This window comes from Magallana gigas, chromosome 10 (genome assembly GCF_963853765.1).
Source record: "Magallana gigas chromosome 10, xbMagGiga1.1, whole genome shotgun sequence".
NCBI lineage: Eukaryota > Metazoa > Mollusca > Bivalvia > Ostreida > Ostreidae > Magallana > Magallana gigas.
The window spans coordinates 13306736-13323687 of record NC_088862.1 but is presented as its reverse complement, the minus strand read 5'-3'; the positions used below and the strand labels follow the sequence as shown (position 1 = coordinate 13323687).

General features: G+C 32.9%; 2 protein-coding genes across 6 annotated transcripts in view; one reads left to right on the top strand and one right to left on the bottom strand.

Annotated features, from left to right (window-relative positions):
* LOC105328456 (sodium-dependent glucose transporter 1A) overlaps positions 1–14234 on the top strand; it is a 34779-nt gene extending 20545 nt beyond the window's left edge. The window contains exons 2-5 of one of the 5 annotated variants that reach the window (XM_066073049.1): positions 9973–10218; positions 10730–11021; positions 12447–13535; positions 13766–14233. In XM_066073049.1, coding sequence (XP_065929121.1) covers positions 9985–10218; positions 10730–11021; positions 12447–13525 — 1605 coding nt within the window. In that variant the 5' untranslated portion in view covers positions 9973–9984 and the 3' untranslated portion in view covers positions 13526–13535; positions 13766–14233. Of the gene's footprint in view, positions 1–7693; positions 8945–9241; positions 9312–9972; positions 10219–10718; positions 11022–12446 lie in introns of those variants that run through there. The other 4 variants (XM_011429323.4, XM_066073048.1, XM_066073050.1 and 1 more) reach the window with 4 other exon arrangements.
* On the bottom strand, positions 1322–1870 carry LOC136271980 (uncharacterized protein F44E2.8-like). The gene has a single exon (XM_066072621.1). It carries the CDS (start codon positions 1868–1870, stop codon positions 1322–1324), a length of 549 nt encoding a protein of 182 aa, XP_065928693.1.
* Positions 14235–16952: the final 2718 nt, after the last annotated feature.

Genomic DNA, 16952 nt, shown 5'->3' with positions numbered 1-16952 from the left:
CCACAATTGGGGGATCAATTTTTACATAAGAGTATATAGAGAAAATCTTTTAAAAAATTTCTTTTAATAACTTTTTGGCCAAGAAATCTAAAATTTGCGTGTAACCATCCTCAGATGATGTAGATTTAAGTTTGTTCAAATCATGGTCCCTGGGGGTAGGGCGGGGCCACAATGGGGGATACATTTTTATATATAGAGAAAATCTTTAAAAGTCTTCTTCTCAAAAGTATTAGGCCAGGAAAGCCCAAATTTGAGTGGAGGCATCCCCAGATCATATAGATTCAAGTTTGTTTAAATAATAGTCCAGGGGTAGGGTGAGGCCACAATTGGGATGAAATTTTACTTAGGAATATATAGAGAAAATCTTTCAAAATCTTCTTTTTAAAGACTATTAGGCCAGAAAAGCTTAAACTTGTGTAGAGGCATCCTCCGGTAGTGTAAATTCAAGTTTGCAAAATCACTAGTGGTAGGGCGGGACCATGATGGCGGTTTGAATTTTTACATAGGAATATATAGAGAAAATCTTTAAAAATATTCTGGGAAAGTTTTTGGTCCAAAACTCAGTACTTAGTTTGAAAGCACAGGTTATGAGATTAAAGGTAGATTTAAGTTTGATGAAACCATGATTCCCTAGAGAATAGTGGGGCCACGGAATGGGGGGGGGGGTATATAGGAATAGAGAAAAATCTTAGAGGTACAACAACAAAAGGGGCTTGGTATTTACCAAAAAATAAGAGGTGGATAAAAATTGACAGATTTTCAATTTTTTTTTTAGCAAGATCTACTGTACTCAGTTGTCAAGATATTTTGATACTGTAATGCTAATTTGATCAGAATTAAGGCAATTGTTGCTCAGGTGAGCGATGTGGCCCCTGGGCCTCTTGTTAAAATTACATCGTTCACTTTCTGAATTAGGTGCATATATATTAACTAGTGTAATTATATTTTGTTCATATTCAATATTGATTAACAATATTCTTTCTTCATCTGATTTATGAACATTAAGTATAAATTTTTTTGAAATAAAATAGAAACACCTCTACTATGCGCCGAGATAGAAAAACAATGATAGCTTGAACCCAGCCATCGTGCATTGTAAATATTTTCTTTTTCATTTATATAATGGGTTTCTTGTAAGAATACAATTTGGCAATTAATATCTCTAAGCCAGTCATACAAAGTTTGCCTTTTACAGTAATCATTAAGTCCGCGTGCGTTAAGCGACAATAACTTTAAAGTTGACATTCAAAAATGGTCGATGTGTTCATTTAACAAAACATGTATTTGAAGAAGTTACCGTTTTTCTGATGACTTTTTCTTTTTAATGCTTGCTCTTTCGTAAATTTTCCGCTGCATGGGCAATGATGTCCCCCATGATGTTCTTTCCTGGCCAGGCCCTCGGTGAGGTTTTGACGGTTTCCTCGTATGATAGAGCAGTGCCCCAGTCATACACTGGGTGACCAAAGAACACCGATGGTGTGTAGGAACTAAGGGTGTCCCTCATTTCCTCGCATTGATTTATTATAGCAGAGATAATTTGTTCCATCACATCCCTTTCCGTGTCTTTCCATTGAGAAGATTTTTGGACTAGATTTCTGATGCGTTTAGCTTCCAGCACCGTTTTGGAGTTCCTTATGCGCTCCGCTGGAATGACATCGCCTGATCTAAGCGCCTTCGTGGTCTGGAAAGCCTGTTCCGCCGACCTTAAGTTCTCCCCAAAGATTTTCAGCTCACAAGGATAAAAATTTGAAAGAACATCTTTTTCTCCCTGAAAGGTTTGGAGGTTTTTTAGTTTTTCTGGAATGTAGAATTCACATTTATCGCACCTAGGTTTATGCCCCGACTTTTTGCAGTGCGCAGCATGGTTCATTTTCGCAATTAAATCTATTGTGCCCATTTTGCCAACATTTGGTACACGTTATTATTGGTTTGTCAACATGCTGGTCCTGTTGAAAAAGTTTACATTTCAGCCCCGCACAATATACGTTTCTTGGTAGATATGTGTTTGGTAGAATTGGCTCAATGTACAAAAAGCGGTTGCCGTTTAGTACACTTGTCATTTTTTTTGTTTCAGGATTTCTAATTTTTTCATAATACATTTCTGTTATGGGAGAAACCTTCAATTTCGATAACATTTCGAAAACGGCACTATCATCCACTGAAAGAGGAACACCGCAGATTGTGATTTTTAAAGATTTGTCATCGGGCGCTTCCAGTCCTGTAGAATACGGGTTTGAATCATAGACACTGATATGCTGATCTTCTACGTCTATGCCTTGTAGCAATAGTTTGTCCCTGCCCTCTTTGGTGGTCAAATAAATTTTTCATAAATCTCTATCTAACTGTATACATTTAACGGTATCTCCGACCACTTTGGTAACACACTGTACCAATAAAAAATTAGTAATTTTACCCTCCGCTGGAGTGAGGATTTCGCTGTTCTTTAAATAGACCGGTTTTGAGATTTGCGACATTCTGAGAACTAATCACTGAGTCTCAGGTACACAAAAAAATGTTACTATATATACAAAAAACACATTAACTCACATTAACGCCAGGAAAATTATCAGCTACATGTATATCCTAAAGTCAATGTAAGTCCACAAAAACCATTAATTATATCAATTCGTCGTCAAAATCCAAGAAAATTTGATCAAAACTATGGAGCTCGAAAGTAGCGTCTACCTGTGAGCCCGTCACGTGATCGTCCTCAGGTTTACTTATGTTAATTGACTTTGAAAAAGCCTTCGATTCTATATCATGGGAATTTGTTTTTCATACACTTGACCTATTTAATTTTGGAAATTCAATAAAAAATTGGATACAAACCTATTATAATGGCATAAAAACATGTATTATTCAAAATGGAATAATATCGGACTATTTTTATCCTCAAAGAGGGTGCAGACAGGGTGACCCAATATCACCCTACTTATTCTTGCTCTGTGCAGAAATATTAGGAACAATAATTAGAAATAATTAAGAAATTAAAGGTATAAAAATAGGAGATACTGAATACAAAATTTCACAATATGCAGATGACACTTCTTTATTTACAAATGGATCACCAGAAACATTAGACGGTATTCTTAAAGAACTAGATTTTTTTGCGGATATATCAGGACTAAATATAAACTTTTCTAAGACAAAGATGGTGTGGATAGGAAGTAAAAAATTCTCAAAAGAAACTTTTCATCACTCGAGATGGAAACTTGATTGGAACAATACAAACTTTGACTTGCTAGGGATAAAATTTTCGGTAAACTAAGATGATATGATAAACTTAAATTACAATGTAAAACTAGACAATATAAAAAAAACTGATAAAGCAGTGGAAATTACGTAGATTAACAATATTTGGAAGATTAACTGTCATAAAATCCCTTATAATTCCAAAAATGAATCATTTGATACTTACATTACCAATCCAAGTAAAGACCTCTTAGAAAATTTTGAGAGAGAATTATACCTTTATCTTTGGGGAAGCAAAATACACAAAGTAAATAAACAAACTCTTATACAAGACTATAGATCTGGCGGTCTTAAAATGGTAGATTATAATGACTTTATTCTGGCCTTAAAGTCAAGCTGGATAAGGAGACTAACTCATTCAAAATCTATATGGGTTAATTTGTTAGAGACAAGTTTAAATATAACAGTGAAAAATTTATGGCTAAGAGGAACAGACTCTCTATCCAGACTTGGTAATATAATGCATAACTGTTTTTGGAAAGAAGTATTTTATAGCTGGCAGAAAATAATAGACATTTCAGTTCTTAAAAATGAAAACATTCACAGTGAACACATATGGTATAACCCACATATTAGAATTGATAGTAATTCAGCTTTCCTAAAAAGTTATTTTAATGCAGGCTTTATATTTATAAGCGATCTTTTCGATTCAGAATGCAATTTCATAAATCTTTAATCCCTTAATAATTTACATGAAAATACAATCTTTTTAGAATATGCTAGACTTAAAAGGGCTGTGTTGGATAGAATTGGTACTTACAATATTAAAGAGGCAAGAATTAAAATACAAGCACATATACCAAACAAAATTGCAATTTCCAAGAAAGAAAACAAAGGTTGTAAAGATATGTATAATATTTTAATAAGTAAAAAGAAAGAAACAATCAAAGCAGTTTATAAATGGCATTAAGAAGAATATTGATTTAGTGACTCGGATTGGGGTAAAAATTTTGAGCTCCCTTTTAAAACTACAAAGGAATCAAAATATCACTGGTTACAATTTCAAATATTACACAGAATAAATGCAACAAACTACTTTTTAATGAAATTAAAACTAAAGGACAATGAGCTTTGTACATTTTGTAAGGTAGAGGTTGAAACCATTGAGCATCTTTTTATGATTGTCCTAATGTTAAAAAGATATGGTGTGCAGTTGAAGAAATGTTTCTATCAAGGTTTAATTTTCCAATAGCTGTTGATAAGATAGGTGTATTCTTCGGTAAATTTAACAACAATAATGTTTACAGCGTTCATAACTTAGTGACACTTGTTGTGAAACAGTATATTTTTGCCTGTAAATACAAAATGGTACCCAAATTGGATATGAGTGCATTGTTTACCATAATAACCGATAGATTAGTTATTGAAAAATAATTTACTTTTAAAAGATTGTAATTTCATTCAGTATGAAAAACACTTGAAAAAGATTTGTCATCTACTCTGACTGATGAAACTGTCAATGAAAAATCGACTTTGATAAATTTATGTATGATTTTACTTATCTAAGTGCTCTAATACAATGTTTCTGTACATAAAAAAAATAAATAAAATAATTATAAGGTTTACTGTTTATTTATGATGCAATTTGAAGTTCCAAATCTAACCCGATATTGTCTTATTTGACAACGTGCTTTTTTGACACAAACCTTCTGTCTCAAAGTATGTACTTTTTGAATAGGCCACAGTGTATTGAATGTTAGTTTTGACAGTTTTCACTGCATTCCATCTTGTACTGTTTATCTAAAATAGAAAATTCCATGACAGTTTGAAAATACATTAGTAAGCTAAAGTGTTATGAAAATTATTACATTGGCAACACAGAGAAATTAAAGTTGCAATAAAAAATGGTTATTTTCAAAGTGTGTGCATTTATATGAGTTATCTCTGTTATGAGAATCTAGAAAATAGTCACAAACTTTTACCCCATACATATATAATCCCTTGCCTAAATGTTCCCCAAATTATAATTTATTTTTTTGTCCATACAACCTGGCCATTACATGTAATTGTGTAGGTTATTAAGGTTGTAAATTTTGAGGAAACATAAACCTTAATAAATGTGTATGTACAGACAAATGTCAACCAAAGCATATCTATGAGTATTCATGGTTGGGTATTTAAATAATGGCATTGTTAAGATCAGTAGATCAATTAAGGGATTTGAAATCCAAGAAATCTCCATATTTATTATAAGTACAGGTTATTACGTAATATACTAAATAAACATATATCATTCATAATCTAGATTCATTTATCTGGATTCATTTAAAATATTAGCAAGGTTAAGATGAAGTTTTTAAAATTTTCATATACATTGTATGTTTGGAGATCTCTAATTGTTTTTGGACATGTTAGAGAAAGAAAAAAAAAACAGAAATTGTTATATTTTCCCTTCTTTGAAATTTGTTGTTTCTTTCCCTTTATTTTCTGTTTCACTGTGTTATCAACACACATGACATTAAATGCACATTTTCTGTCTCACCTTAACGGTATTTCAATGAACTGTTCGGTGTTATGTGTACAGATAATTTATTAAAAGATATCTTTCTTTAAAATTCCATAAACATGTCAAATTCTTGTCCACAGTGAAGACCATGTACTATAAAAACTTCACTTTCATGGGAGAAGTGAGACAAGGTCTGCTTTTACCACTATTAAAATAGGTATTTAATGTCAAATTTACTTTTATGAAAACAAATGGTACTTGTGCTTAGGGTATTTTTCTAATTATTTATTTACACAAAACTCCACCTAGTATACGCAATATATATTTTTGTTATAATGCCCTACATCTAGTCAAGGTGACTTTGAGTTTATCCAGAGCGTACTGTAAAACGAGAAAATATGGCGCACTACAAATTTTAGCGCCTTTGGCGCAACTGCCTCTGAGCGCTAAAATTAATAGTGCGCCAACGATTTTCCATCTGTATTAAATTTCTTTAAGTTGCAAAACAATAACGTCAGTCCATTTTTAAGGCTATATAGAAGTGTTCATTTAAATATCAGATGCTGTCGGTTCTGTTTGTTTAAACAATTACACAGGTAAACGGTATGGGTTATCGGGTATAAGTTCCTAAACATGGATTACTAGTAATTAATTCAGTTTAAATTGCTTTTTAATATCTCTCATTAGCACCTTGAAAATTGGGCTTCTCCCCATGCCACTTCCATTTAGCGCCTCGAGGTAGAAATGTGATTAAGCGTGGCGATCGTTAACGCTGACAATACATGATTGATCATAATTTCTTTGATCTCTGATTAGTGGATATAAAGATAACAAGACGATACCTATTTTTGCGTTTTTTTTAATGTAAAATTACTGTGAAAAAGATTCTCTCGTGGTGATCGAAACTCATGGAAAATGTAGCATTCGATTTAACTTTTAGTTTCGGGACTCTTCTAGTGTTATCCAAGTCGACACGTTAAATTCAAAGTCCGATAACTCAAATTTGTTTACCAACAAAAAATACACATCATCGCCAATAAATGAAGTTTTCATATCTATCTACTGACGATTTACACAAAAATAAGTGTATTGTTCTCAACGACAGTTTACCGTGCATGCGAGATAGAAATCAAAGTCGTTGTGTTCGCGTGCTTGAGTGAACACAGAACTAAATTTTGGGCGTGATCGTTTATCAAGCAAAATTTTTTGTATTCTTTTTTAAAGAAAAGATGCATGCGCTAAAATATAATTGCGCTAATGTACTGGCACTTGCGTTTGCGCTAAAATACGTATGCGCCAAATTTGTTCGTTTTACAGTATTTTAAACTTTCTACATATGTATTTGCCTTTTAATTTCCTGTTCTGCTTAAAGAAGTGTACTGTCTGATAGAATGTTTGTGGAAATCTGTAACGCTAATTATGTTTTTTTTTTTAAAAAGAAGCATAGGAGGAAATTGTATGTAATAATTGTTTACATTCAGAACCAAGAAATTGATATTTTTAAATTCTATTGTGTTTTTTTGTGTACACTTTAAAAAGACAGGCACATAGATTTATATCTGAGTAAGGTCGTGGCCTTTACAATTGTTTATCTCTTTATATTGCCTTCCAACTGTGTAATAAATTTGTTAAGGCTGTTCTGGAATTTCTGTGTGATTTATTTTTAATGTGATTTTTTTTCAAGAACAAAAACATGTCTCATTTTACCTCTGAAGTTATGATGATAAATACTGCACATGTGTGGATCCAGAAAATATTTCCAGGAGGGGTCTGAGTGATAACTGGGGGGGGGGGGGGCTATTTTCGGTGAAATTAATAAATTTGAATTTTTCAGAGGGGGAAGGGGTCCGTAGCCACTTCTAGAACCGCGCATGCTGCAGCTATATGATACTATTTTCACATATTTGTTTGTCACCCCCGTTCTCAAAGAACGTTAATTATATTCATTAGTGTTTTACAAATCATCACTATATCAAGTTATTAAAATTGAAATTTGTAATTAATACTTTTTTCAAAATGTGTTTAGTGTCTCGAAAATATAACAAATGTTGATGTACTTTCCTAACGCACTTTGATTAAAAAAATTGTCAACTTGGTCCCAAATATAACGCATTTTAAAAAATTTCAAAGTGCGTTGCCAGTCAACATGATTTCACGTGAAGAAGCATTCACACAAATTTCAGGTGAAGTTTACTTCACCTATATATTTCACTGCTAGATTTTAAAAAAATTCTAATGATATTCAAGTGGAATTTCTCCAACCAGAGAAGCCTGAAGGAAGAATACTCTATACAGGGTTATTTTCGCCCCGTGTTATTTCGCCATTCTTCACTTGCAATCGCTTTCGTCCCGTCTTGAGTTTGCCCAGACAAAGATGTGTTTATATAGAGATAATTTGAGATATTGTGCCCCTAACCCTAACCCCTAATCTTACACCCTTCCCCTACACCCTCACACCCTCACACCCTATACTGCAAACCCTTACCATTACACCCAACCGTTCAGTGATTCCCTTATACACCCTGACCCTTACACCCTACACCATACACTACGAATTCTCCCAGTCTTAAATTCACCCACTGACAACAAAGGCGAAAGTCGCGAAAATAAAACGAGGGCAAATATTCTCATTTATACAGTAGAAGATTATACGGTAGAGCTAGAAGACGATGAATATATGAAATAGAATACTGTGACCCAAATTTTTATGCAAACTTCTTCGATTGTAAAGTAAAGAAGACTAATAATTGGGGAAATCAGTTTCAAGTCTTAAAGAGAAAGGTAATATGTATTCTACTACATGCAACTATATGGCATGTACTGTACAAATAGGGTTATTTTCGCCCCGTGTAATTCTAAACTTGCAAACAGTTTCATCCCATCTTGAATTCGCCCGGACACAGTTAAAAGAGTGTTTTTCAAAAAGTGTTTAAAGAGAGATGTGACACTGGAATTCGCACAGTTTTAAATTCGCCTGCTGAAAGGGGCGAAAATAAAACAGGGGCGAATATTTTCCTGTATGTTGTATTATCGCTTACTGATAAGAGAAACGATCGATTCCTTCTGGTCACACTAGTCTTTATCATGTTTACGTTTTATAGCTGTTCGGATGCCGGCGTAAAGCTCTAAAACAAACACAATGTGTAGGAGGTTATCAGAAATCAAGTGTTCAATAAAGGGTTGCTTAAATACGATCAATGCATATCTTACCTCATGTATTATTAAAATCAAAGACGGTCATTTAAGGTAGTATTGTAAGCTTCTTAAATTGTTTAAGCACTCCCTAAATGTTTATTTTTGCTAGTATCATATATGTTTGTTTAACTAATTTGTAGTTGCATGTAATTCACATTTACAACTGGTGTACTTTTATTCCGTAAAATTAAGATAATTTAGGACATTTAATAATATTACGAATAGGTGAAGATACAGAATATATTTTTATCTTTTGTGATTGAAGTTTGAGCTATATATATACATGTATATATGTAAACACTTCTACATGTACATGTAAATACAAGTTATTTCTATTTACATTGCCAGTTATCAGCGATTACATGTCTTATGAGTCAGCTGTGAGATAAATGAATGCGTCTTTACCCGGCCATCTTTCGTATGTTTACATGTCTTTCATATTTTTAAGTTCAAGTGCAAACCTGTACCTGTTTTGAAAATCTAAGTTTAATACAGTTTGATATGATTTATTTGGAGGGCTAGATGCTCGTGGTCATCTTTTATACTATATTTATCTCCTTTAGAAAGAGGAACTATATGTATGTAGAATGATGCAGGAATTCATTCCACAGCGAAAGCTAAAATATACGAAATCTTTCTCTACTGAATCATAGTTTATAGCAAACAAAGTCATATTTAACATATCAAATGCAAGCTTACGGTACATTTGATGGTTAATTTATTGACTATGGAGCACCCTTAAAAAGATTTTCTTTCTCTGTCCAGAACACCAGTATTGAGCCATTGACATTTATATCAACCAGGTTATGAAGATTTTTTTTTTTAAATCTGGGTCATTGAAATAATTTTATACTAGCATTAACCCACTAATCCCCACCCTTCCCCATTTCATTGTTTATCATGTTCTGCTTTTGTTTAGGGGTTGGAGAGGTTTTCGCACGTGTGATTTCGGCCAACCACAATAGCTACCATTTAGATATTCTTTTGTATCATTATAAGGTACCAACCTACTGTAGTTTTAGTTTTCTTCATTCTATAGTGTAATATTATCGTCATCTCTCTCTTTTTGTTAATTTCAGACATCAAGAACAATGGGGTTAAGCAATGAAGAGGTCAACAAAAATAAAAGCTCACCACAACACGATTTCAAGGACTTGGAGGTGAATGACAATGACGTCCACATAGAAGAAAGAGAAGGTCTCAACAAGTCTATCCTTGAAGAGGACAGTGAAAAGGAAGGGATTCTGGCCAGACTGAGGCGTGATGCCATATACCGAGAGAAATATTTGATTTCCCTGGGTATTATGTGGAGCTTTTTTGTTTTAGTGGGTGTTTACATGTTCAGTTACAGAGAAAAAAATCATATTTTAAGGAGGCTTGATAGTCAGCAAATTATCACTCAGATTTTGAAATTTCAAATGTATTTTTTTTAGCCATGAAATAAAAAATCCAAATATTTTATCTTATGGATTTGAATTACTTCCTTTATTGTTATATCAATATTAAGGAGGTTAATGTGGTCTAAAAATTGCCACGATTATCCAGTCCTCTTAAAATAATTAGAATAAACTGTTGAAATATATCATTAGTGAATTTTAAACAGTGAATTGTTACTTGAAAAGTTTGAGAAAATTATTATTCAAATGATTTATATGGTAGATGTATCCATATGACTGTGTGAATAATTATGTCAAATAGTTAGATAGTCACCTTCTTTGGAGGAACGAATTAAACAGAAAGTTTGATAAATAAAAAAAGTCTGCATTTCATAAGAAAAGAATCAAATAAAAGTTCTACGCTTTGAATACTAAGTGACTGTTGGTAGATTGTATACAGGGTTGGACCATGGGCCAGTTTGGACCATCTCTATTGGACTTAAGAATCATCACCAGCACTTCCCTGAAACAAGCCTCGGCATTCATGACTGGTCATTCTGTTGGAATTCTTGTAGGCTCTGTAGTTTTGGGAATCATTTTTGACAAAATGAAACAGGAGAAGACATATTGTGTGGCATGGACAGTTTTAACAATGATGTTCATTTTAGCTGTCATTCCTTGGTGCTACATCTATGAATTGATGGTTGCCATGCACGTGTTTAAGGGACTAGCCGGAGGTGGCTTGGACACCAGTAAGTACTCTCATTTCTCTGATATCACAAAATGTAATTTAAAGAGATGAAATTTCTTTAAATAACCTTTTATTTTTTATATTCATGGTGCTGTGAATTCTTCAATATTTCTGTACATTACTGTCTGAGGAATTTGTAAAAATAATTGTACAACATTGTATTAAGTTAGTTGCAGGTCTGTAGCTCCCGGTCTGAAAAAATTCAGACGGACGTCCATCCGAATTTTTTCAGGCCGGGAGCTACAGACCTGCAGCTATGTATTAATTAAGTGGGCTTGATGGATGTGGACATATTTAGTCACCATATGAGAAGAATATCTCTAAATATATATGAAATTATATACAAATCTTTAATCTTATTCGTTTGGATTCTTTCTTCATTGATGTTTATGACATAAAGAATTATCTTTTTTGAGAAATATAAAGGCAGACTTGATGGGTAATATGGTGACCTCCAAGGATACGTTATTTAGTTTAAAATTGTGTTATCAAAGAAATCAATATAGAGTCGCTTACTATAGTATGTAACTTAATTGAATTGAATGCCAAAAACGGGGTCATGGGTTACAAAGGCTTATCCGAAAATTCATTTCAAAGTTCCAAACGTTATATAATTACTATTCATTTTATATTGGCAATTGATATTTCTCGTGCTCATACCTAGGGATTCGACTCTCGAGTAATTGATCACAAAGCAAGCGTTTTTCCACTAAGTTACAAAGCTGGTTTGAGTTGGGATCAACCCTAAATGTAGTGTTTACATAGGCAGTAAAATTGCTAAAATTGTAATTAAATTTTAAACTGTTTTTGAATATATCACTAGAAAAAATATTATAAAAGATAACTTACAACATGCACTATATTTGAAATTGATTTAATATATTGACATAATTAAAATGAAATGCCTGGAAAAATACTAAAAAAACATAGTTACACCAGCCATTAAAAAAAAATTGCATTGGGAAGAAAAAATGTGATTAAAGATAAAAGATGAAATAGAAGTGCCTTATGCATAAACTCAAGTATATAGTAACACCAGAAAACATGGCGACATAACACCAAAACCCGCTAAAAAACGGGATCATGACATATTTTCTCAACAATAATGATATGACAACTGAAGCACACTTAAATTTCTTAATCTTGTTAATGCATATGATGATTATTTGAGATAATGCCAGTTTTCGTTAAAGTAAATGTGTGGTGAAGCCGTATGTATTACATGTATGACTAAATTATGGAGTTCTACTTTAAAGAAACAACTCTTCATAAAATATGAAAATATGTAAAGCATAATAACGGTTTATTATTAGTTTCACCTTCTCATGAGTAGTTCAAGAATCAACTTTAGCTAAAGGTTTTGTTTTATACAAAGATGCTCATTGTACACTAAATAATTACCTTAAAATGCTTCTTTTTCTTTAAGCTGGCAACGCTCTTCTCATAAGTATCTGGAGGGATGACGGAAAATCGTTCCTACAGAGTATTCAATTCGCTTTCGCTATTGGAGGAGCCATTTCTCCTTTTGTCACTAGCCCGTTCCTTGCTCCAGAGAAAGATATGAATATCACTAGTGCAATCACAGGAAATGAAAGCATAGCAAATTACACAAACAATGCAACAACATCTGATTCTGGTAATTTCCCATGGACCGAGTCCAGATTGTATGTCCCATATTCAATAGCAGCTTTTCTTGCCCTAACAGCTACTGTTCCATTATTTGTGTTAGCCTGCACATCTGACCGACCCACGGATGTGCAGACTAAGAGTTCTGAGGATGATAGCGTGGGTGAAGAGAGAAAAACTCAGAAGTTATCAACTGGGATTAAGGCCTTTGTGTTGATTATTTTAATGGTGTTCCTTGGAATTGACTGTGCCATGGAAGATGGTTTCAATAACTTTCTGGCCATCTTTTGTGTCAGTGAGTTAAAGTGGACGAAACATATGGCTTCGAATGTTACTGCTGTATTTTGGATAAGTTTTACCATTGCCAGATTTCTTGGAATTTTCTTGGTCCGGATTTTTAAGCCTATTAAGTTGATTTTCTTTCTAATTGTTCTCATGATCATAGGATTCGCAGGGTTTTTCACAGCGGCACACTTCAAGTTTTATGAGGGTATTTGGATTTCCTCCGCGATAGTTGGTTTAGCAATGTCCATGATTTTCCCGTTAGTATTCGCTTGGACAGAAGAGTCCATCTTACCAGTAACGGGATTTGTAGCTTCCTTGTTCCTCATAGCTTGTTCCATGGGAACAATGATCAATCCAATCGTTTTGGGATTTTTAATGGAGAATTCCACTCCAATGTGGTTTCCCTACCTATTGTTAGGAGAATCTGTCATAACATTTTTGGTATTATGTCTAGTTTGGACAGTTGCTAGTCATATCAGTCGATTGAAAAACACTTTCAGGGATGAAAAAATAGAAATTCGATCTGAGGACCAAGATAATCCTGAGCATAAGAGTTTCATTGCTGAAAGTGAACTAAATGAAGAACGTCTTTAGAGAAATACATGTAAGTAATAGATTTTTCGTAGGTCAACTCAAAAGATAACTTGACTAATCCTCACAAGAGAGATGATTTGTTTTGCAAGAACGTCGTTGTGTTATGAAAGTTTAACTTTATTCAAAATTTTAGAACTCTATAATACATGCATCTTCTCTAGCTTGAAAGCTTATTTTTACCTTTTGGGGTTAATAAAGCAGCATTTTAGATGTACATGCAGTAATATTTTCTTCCAAAAGGAAATTGAAGACATTTGCCAAGAGAAAAGAAAACACCATTCCAACTTATAGATACAAGCTCTTTTGGTTTTGTCTTTTTTTGAAAAGTAATTAACTTAGATATTGAATTATTCTGAGCGTTTAAATAGTACTAGTATATTAAATACGTAGTATTATACAGATACATTAGACTTTTTAAAATCTTCGAAAGTATGCGGTGAACCTGAATGGAATCATTTTTTAGTCTTGTGATACTTTTTTTCAATATTCCCGTTTTAAACACGAATACAATATATTTGTTCAATAAAGTACCAAATGTGATAATATGTATACACTTTGTATACTAAATAGTATGTGAAGTTGTGCGCATTTTGTTATAAAAGAGTTGTTAATTGCATTTGTATAATTTATTTGCTTTACAATTGATTTATAATGTGTATGTTTGTATTTACCACAGATTAAAAATATTCATGTTCGAAGCATCCGTATTTTATCCTTGTTTATTAACTCTTGTCTTAAATTAAGTTAGCTATGTTTTGCTTTAACTCATTAAATATGAACATCTAATATATTTTTCATGTTCAGTTAAACTAATTTTTTTTTAAAAAGATGTTATATTATACCCTAGTCCGTAACGATTTTACATGAGTAATAAAAGAATGATTCAGAAGAGAATGTTAAACAATCAAAGATTTACATAAATAATTTTTCTTATGTTTGAATGAAAGTATACCAAACGAGTATTATGTACACACACCCTGTCAGGTATGTTTTTTATTTGTTTGATTTTTTTTGTCATTGCAAACATTCTTTGAATATTGATATAAGAATTTAATCTAACACAGGGCGAAAAACCATCTTTAAGCAAGTCCTTAAAGGTGGCTTAAAGGTGACTTAAAGGAGCTTAAAGGCTATACAACCTTTAAGCCGCCTTTAAGTCACCTTTAAGCAAGTGCTTATAGGTCCTTAATGTCCAAACTTCTTTAAGCTACCTTTAAGCCACCTTTAAGCATCTTTAAGTGGCATTTACGCTCTCTTTACACTGCCTTTACACTGTCTTTTAGTGGCCTTTAAGTCAATATTGATCAAGCTGAACAATAAAAACATATATTAAATGCAAAAGCTCTTTTATAGAGATGGGAGGGGGTCATCCGAGTGATAATATAATTTCCAAGGAAGGGGGGGGGGGTGTTCCAGGCGGTTTTAATCGTCCCTCCATTAAACACAGATCGCTATCATCAGCACCGCTCCGATGGACACAGATTGCCGTTATAAAATTCTTTATAATTTTTTGGGGGTTTCAAAATTATTGTAGGGATGAGCGCAGTCTCTGTATCTTAATATGTGCATAAAACTAATTAAAGTATGTTTGTTTCCTATTATAAATTAATCGCTGAAAAAAATCTCTCTCTCTCTCTCTCTCTCTCTCTCTCAGTTCATCCGGTTATTAAACAAAATAAAGATAATGAACCAAAAATGCATGATTTAATTTGTTAATCGGTTTAAGGTTTGTATTTTTTTTTTTCAATTTTCATTATTTCTAACTCTAGATCTGCTAGATAAATGTTAAAGATGAAAAGACTCTCAACTGCCTTTGTTATATCGGGCAGGATATTACTGCTTTGTTTGTCTAGACATAGTTTTGTTCGTTTGTGTATATCTAATTAGAGTCTATTGTTTGTCCAACTTAAGAAAACCCCTGGAACTAACACAGAATATACAAGATATACACAACAGTTGTGTCGTGTGCCCAGGTGCATGTTTGTGTATATCTAATTAAAGTCTATTGTTTGTCCAACTTAAGAAAACCCCTGGAACTAACACAGAATATACAAGATATACACAACAGGTGTGTCGTGTGCCCAGGTGCACGTCAGGGTTTCTAAAGGCGTTGAATCTTAGTATGTACGAGTATACGATAAGTCTAGTGAATAAAAGTTAATTTACATTTGTAATTCATTTTCAAAGTATTATTTCCTAGCTCTGGGTTTCAAAGATGTTACGTCTACAAATTAACGATACATGTATGTAAGAGTAAAATTTTGAGGCTAATTAATTAATGTACCGGTGATCATAAATAGGGGTTGATTATTTAAATAGATGTATAAGGGTAAATATGTCAAATATACCCGGCCTGGCACATCATACAATTGTATGTACAAGTCATTTGCAATTGCCACATGCAGTAAATACGTCACCGGTAATTGGTAATTTTGTTTGTTATAGAATTGATAGTTTAAAAATCATGTACATACAATTACATGTAAATATTTAAACATATTGGAACGGCGCCGCGATCATGAAAACCGGAAAATTGCGGGAAATTGAACAAATACCCTAATAGTATCAATGCATTTAATAAAAGAAATGATTTCATTTTCTTTCTTACATTTTTATAGCTATAAATTAGATGAACGTATATCTACTCGGTTTAAATTTATTAACTAAGAAAGCCTACTATAGTGAACCTAACGGTTTCCATTTAGGTATAATATATTTTTGTTCACTGAAGACCAAGTTCCATATTTCATTCAAAATACATGCATGCATGTAATTTATAAATTAGATATAATTGATTGTTACAAACTGAATGGTTTGTCAAAATCTTGTCAAGTAAACACATTCAATACAGTGATTCAATATCCACTGATATATAGGATATAAAAACGCTCTTAGATATGTAAGTTGCCGTGGCGCAGAGGATGTGTGGTGATACTAGTAAACTAAGGGTCCCGGGTTCAATTCTCGGCGCGGCCGGGTTTTTTTTGGTGTTTTTTTTTTCATTTTTCTTTCTAGAACAAAAACCGTTTTAATACCTTTTCTTTCATAAAGTTAATACATTTTGTTGGAATTTAAGCACAATATTGAATTAATTTTTTTTTAATGGCTTAAAGGTGGCTCAAAGGTAGCTTAAAGGTGGCTTAAAGGTGGCTTAAAGAAGTTTGGACATTAAGGACCTATAAGTTGTCCTTAAAGGTGGCTTAAAGATAGTCTTTAAGCTGCCTTTAAGCCATCTTTACGCTTTCTTTAAGCCACCTTTAAGCAATACATATAGCTTAAAGGTTGCTTAAAGGTGGCTTAAAGATCGTCTTTAAGCTACCTTTAAACACCTTTAAGCTATCTTTAAGGAGGACTTAAAGATGGTCATTCATCCTGTGTAACAATTAAAAAGTGCTTGTAAATTTTAGTTTCCTTATGAGGAAGTTTT

Excerpts from the sequence above, each read along its gene's own strand:
- LOC136271980 (XM_066072621.1), bottom strand. The coding sequence starts at position 1,870 with ATGAACCATGCTGCGCACTGCAAAAAGTCGGGGCATAAACCTAGGTGC.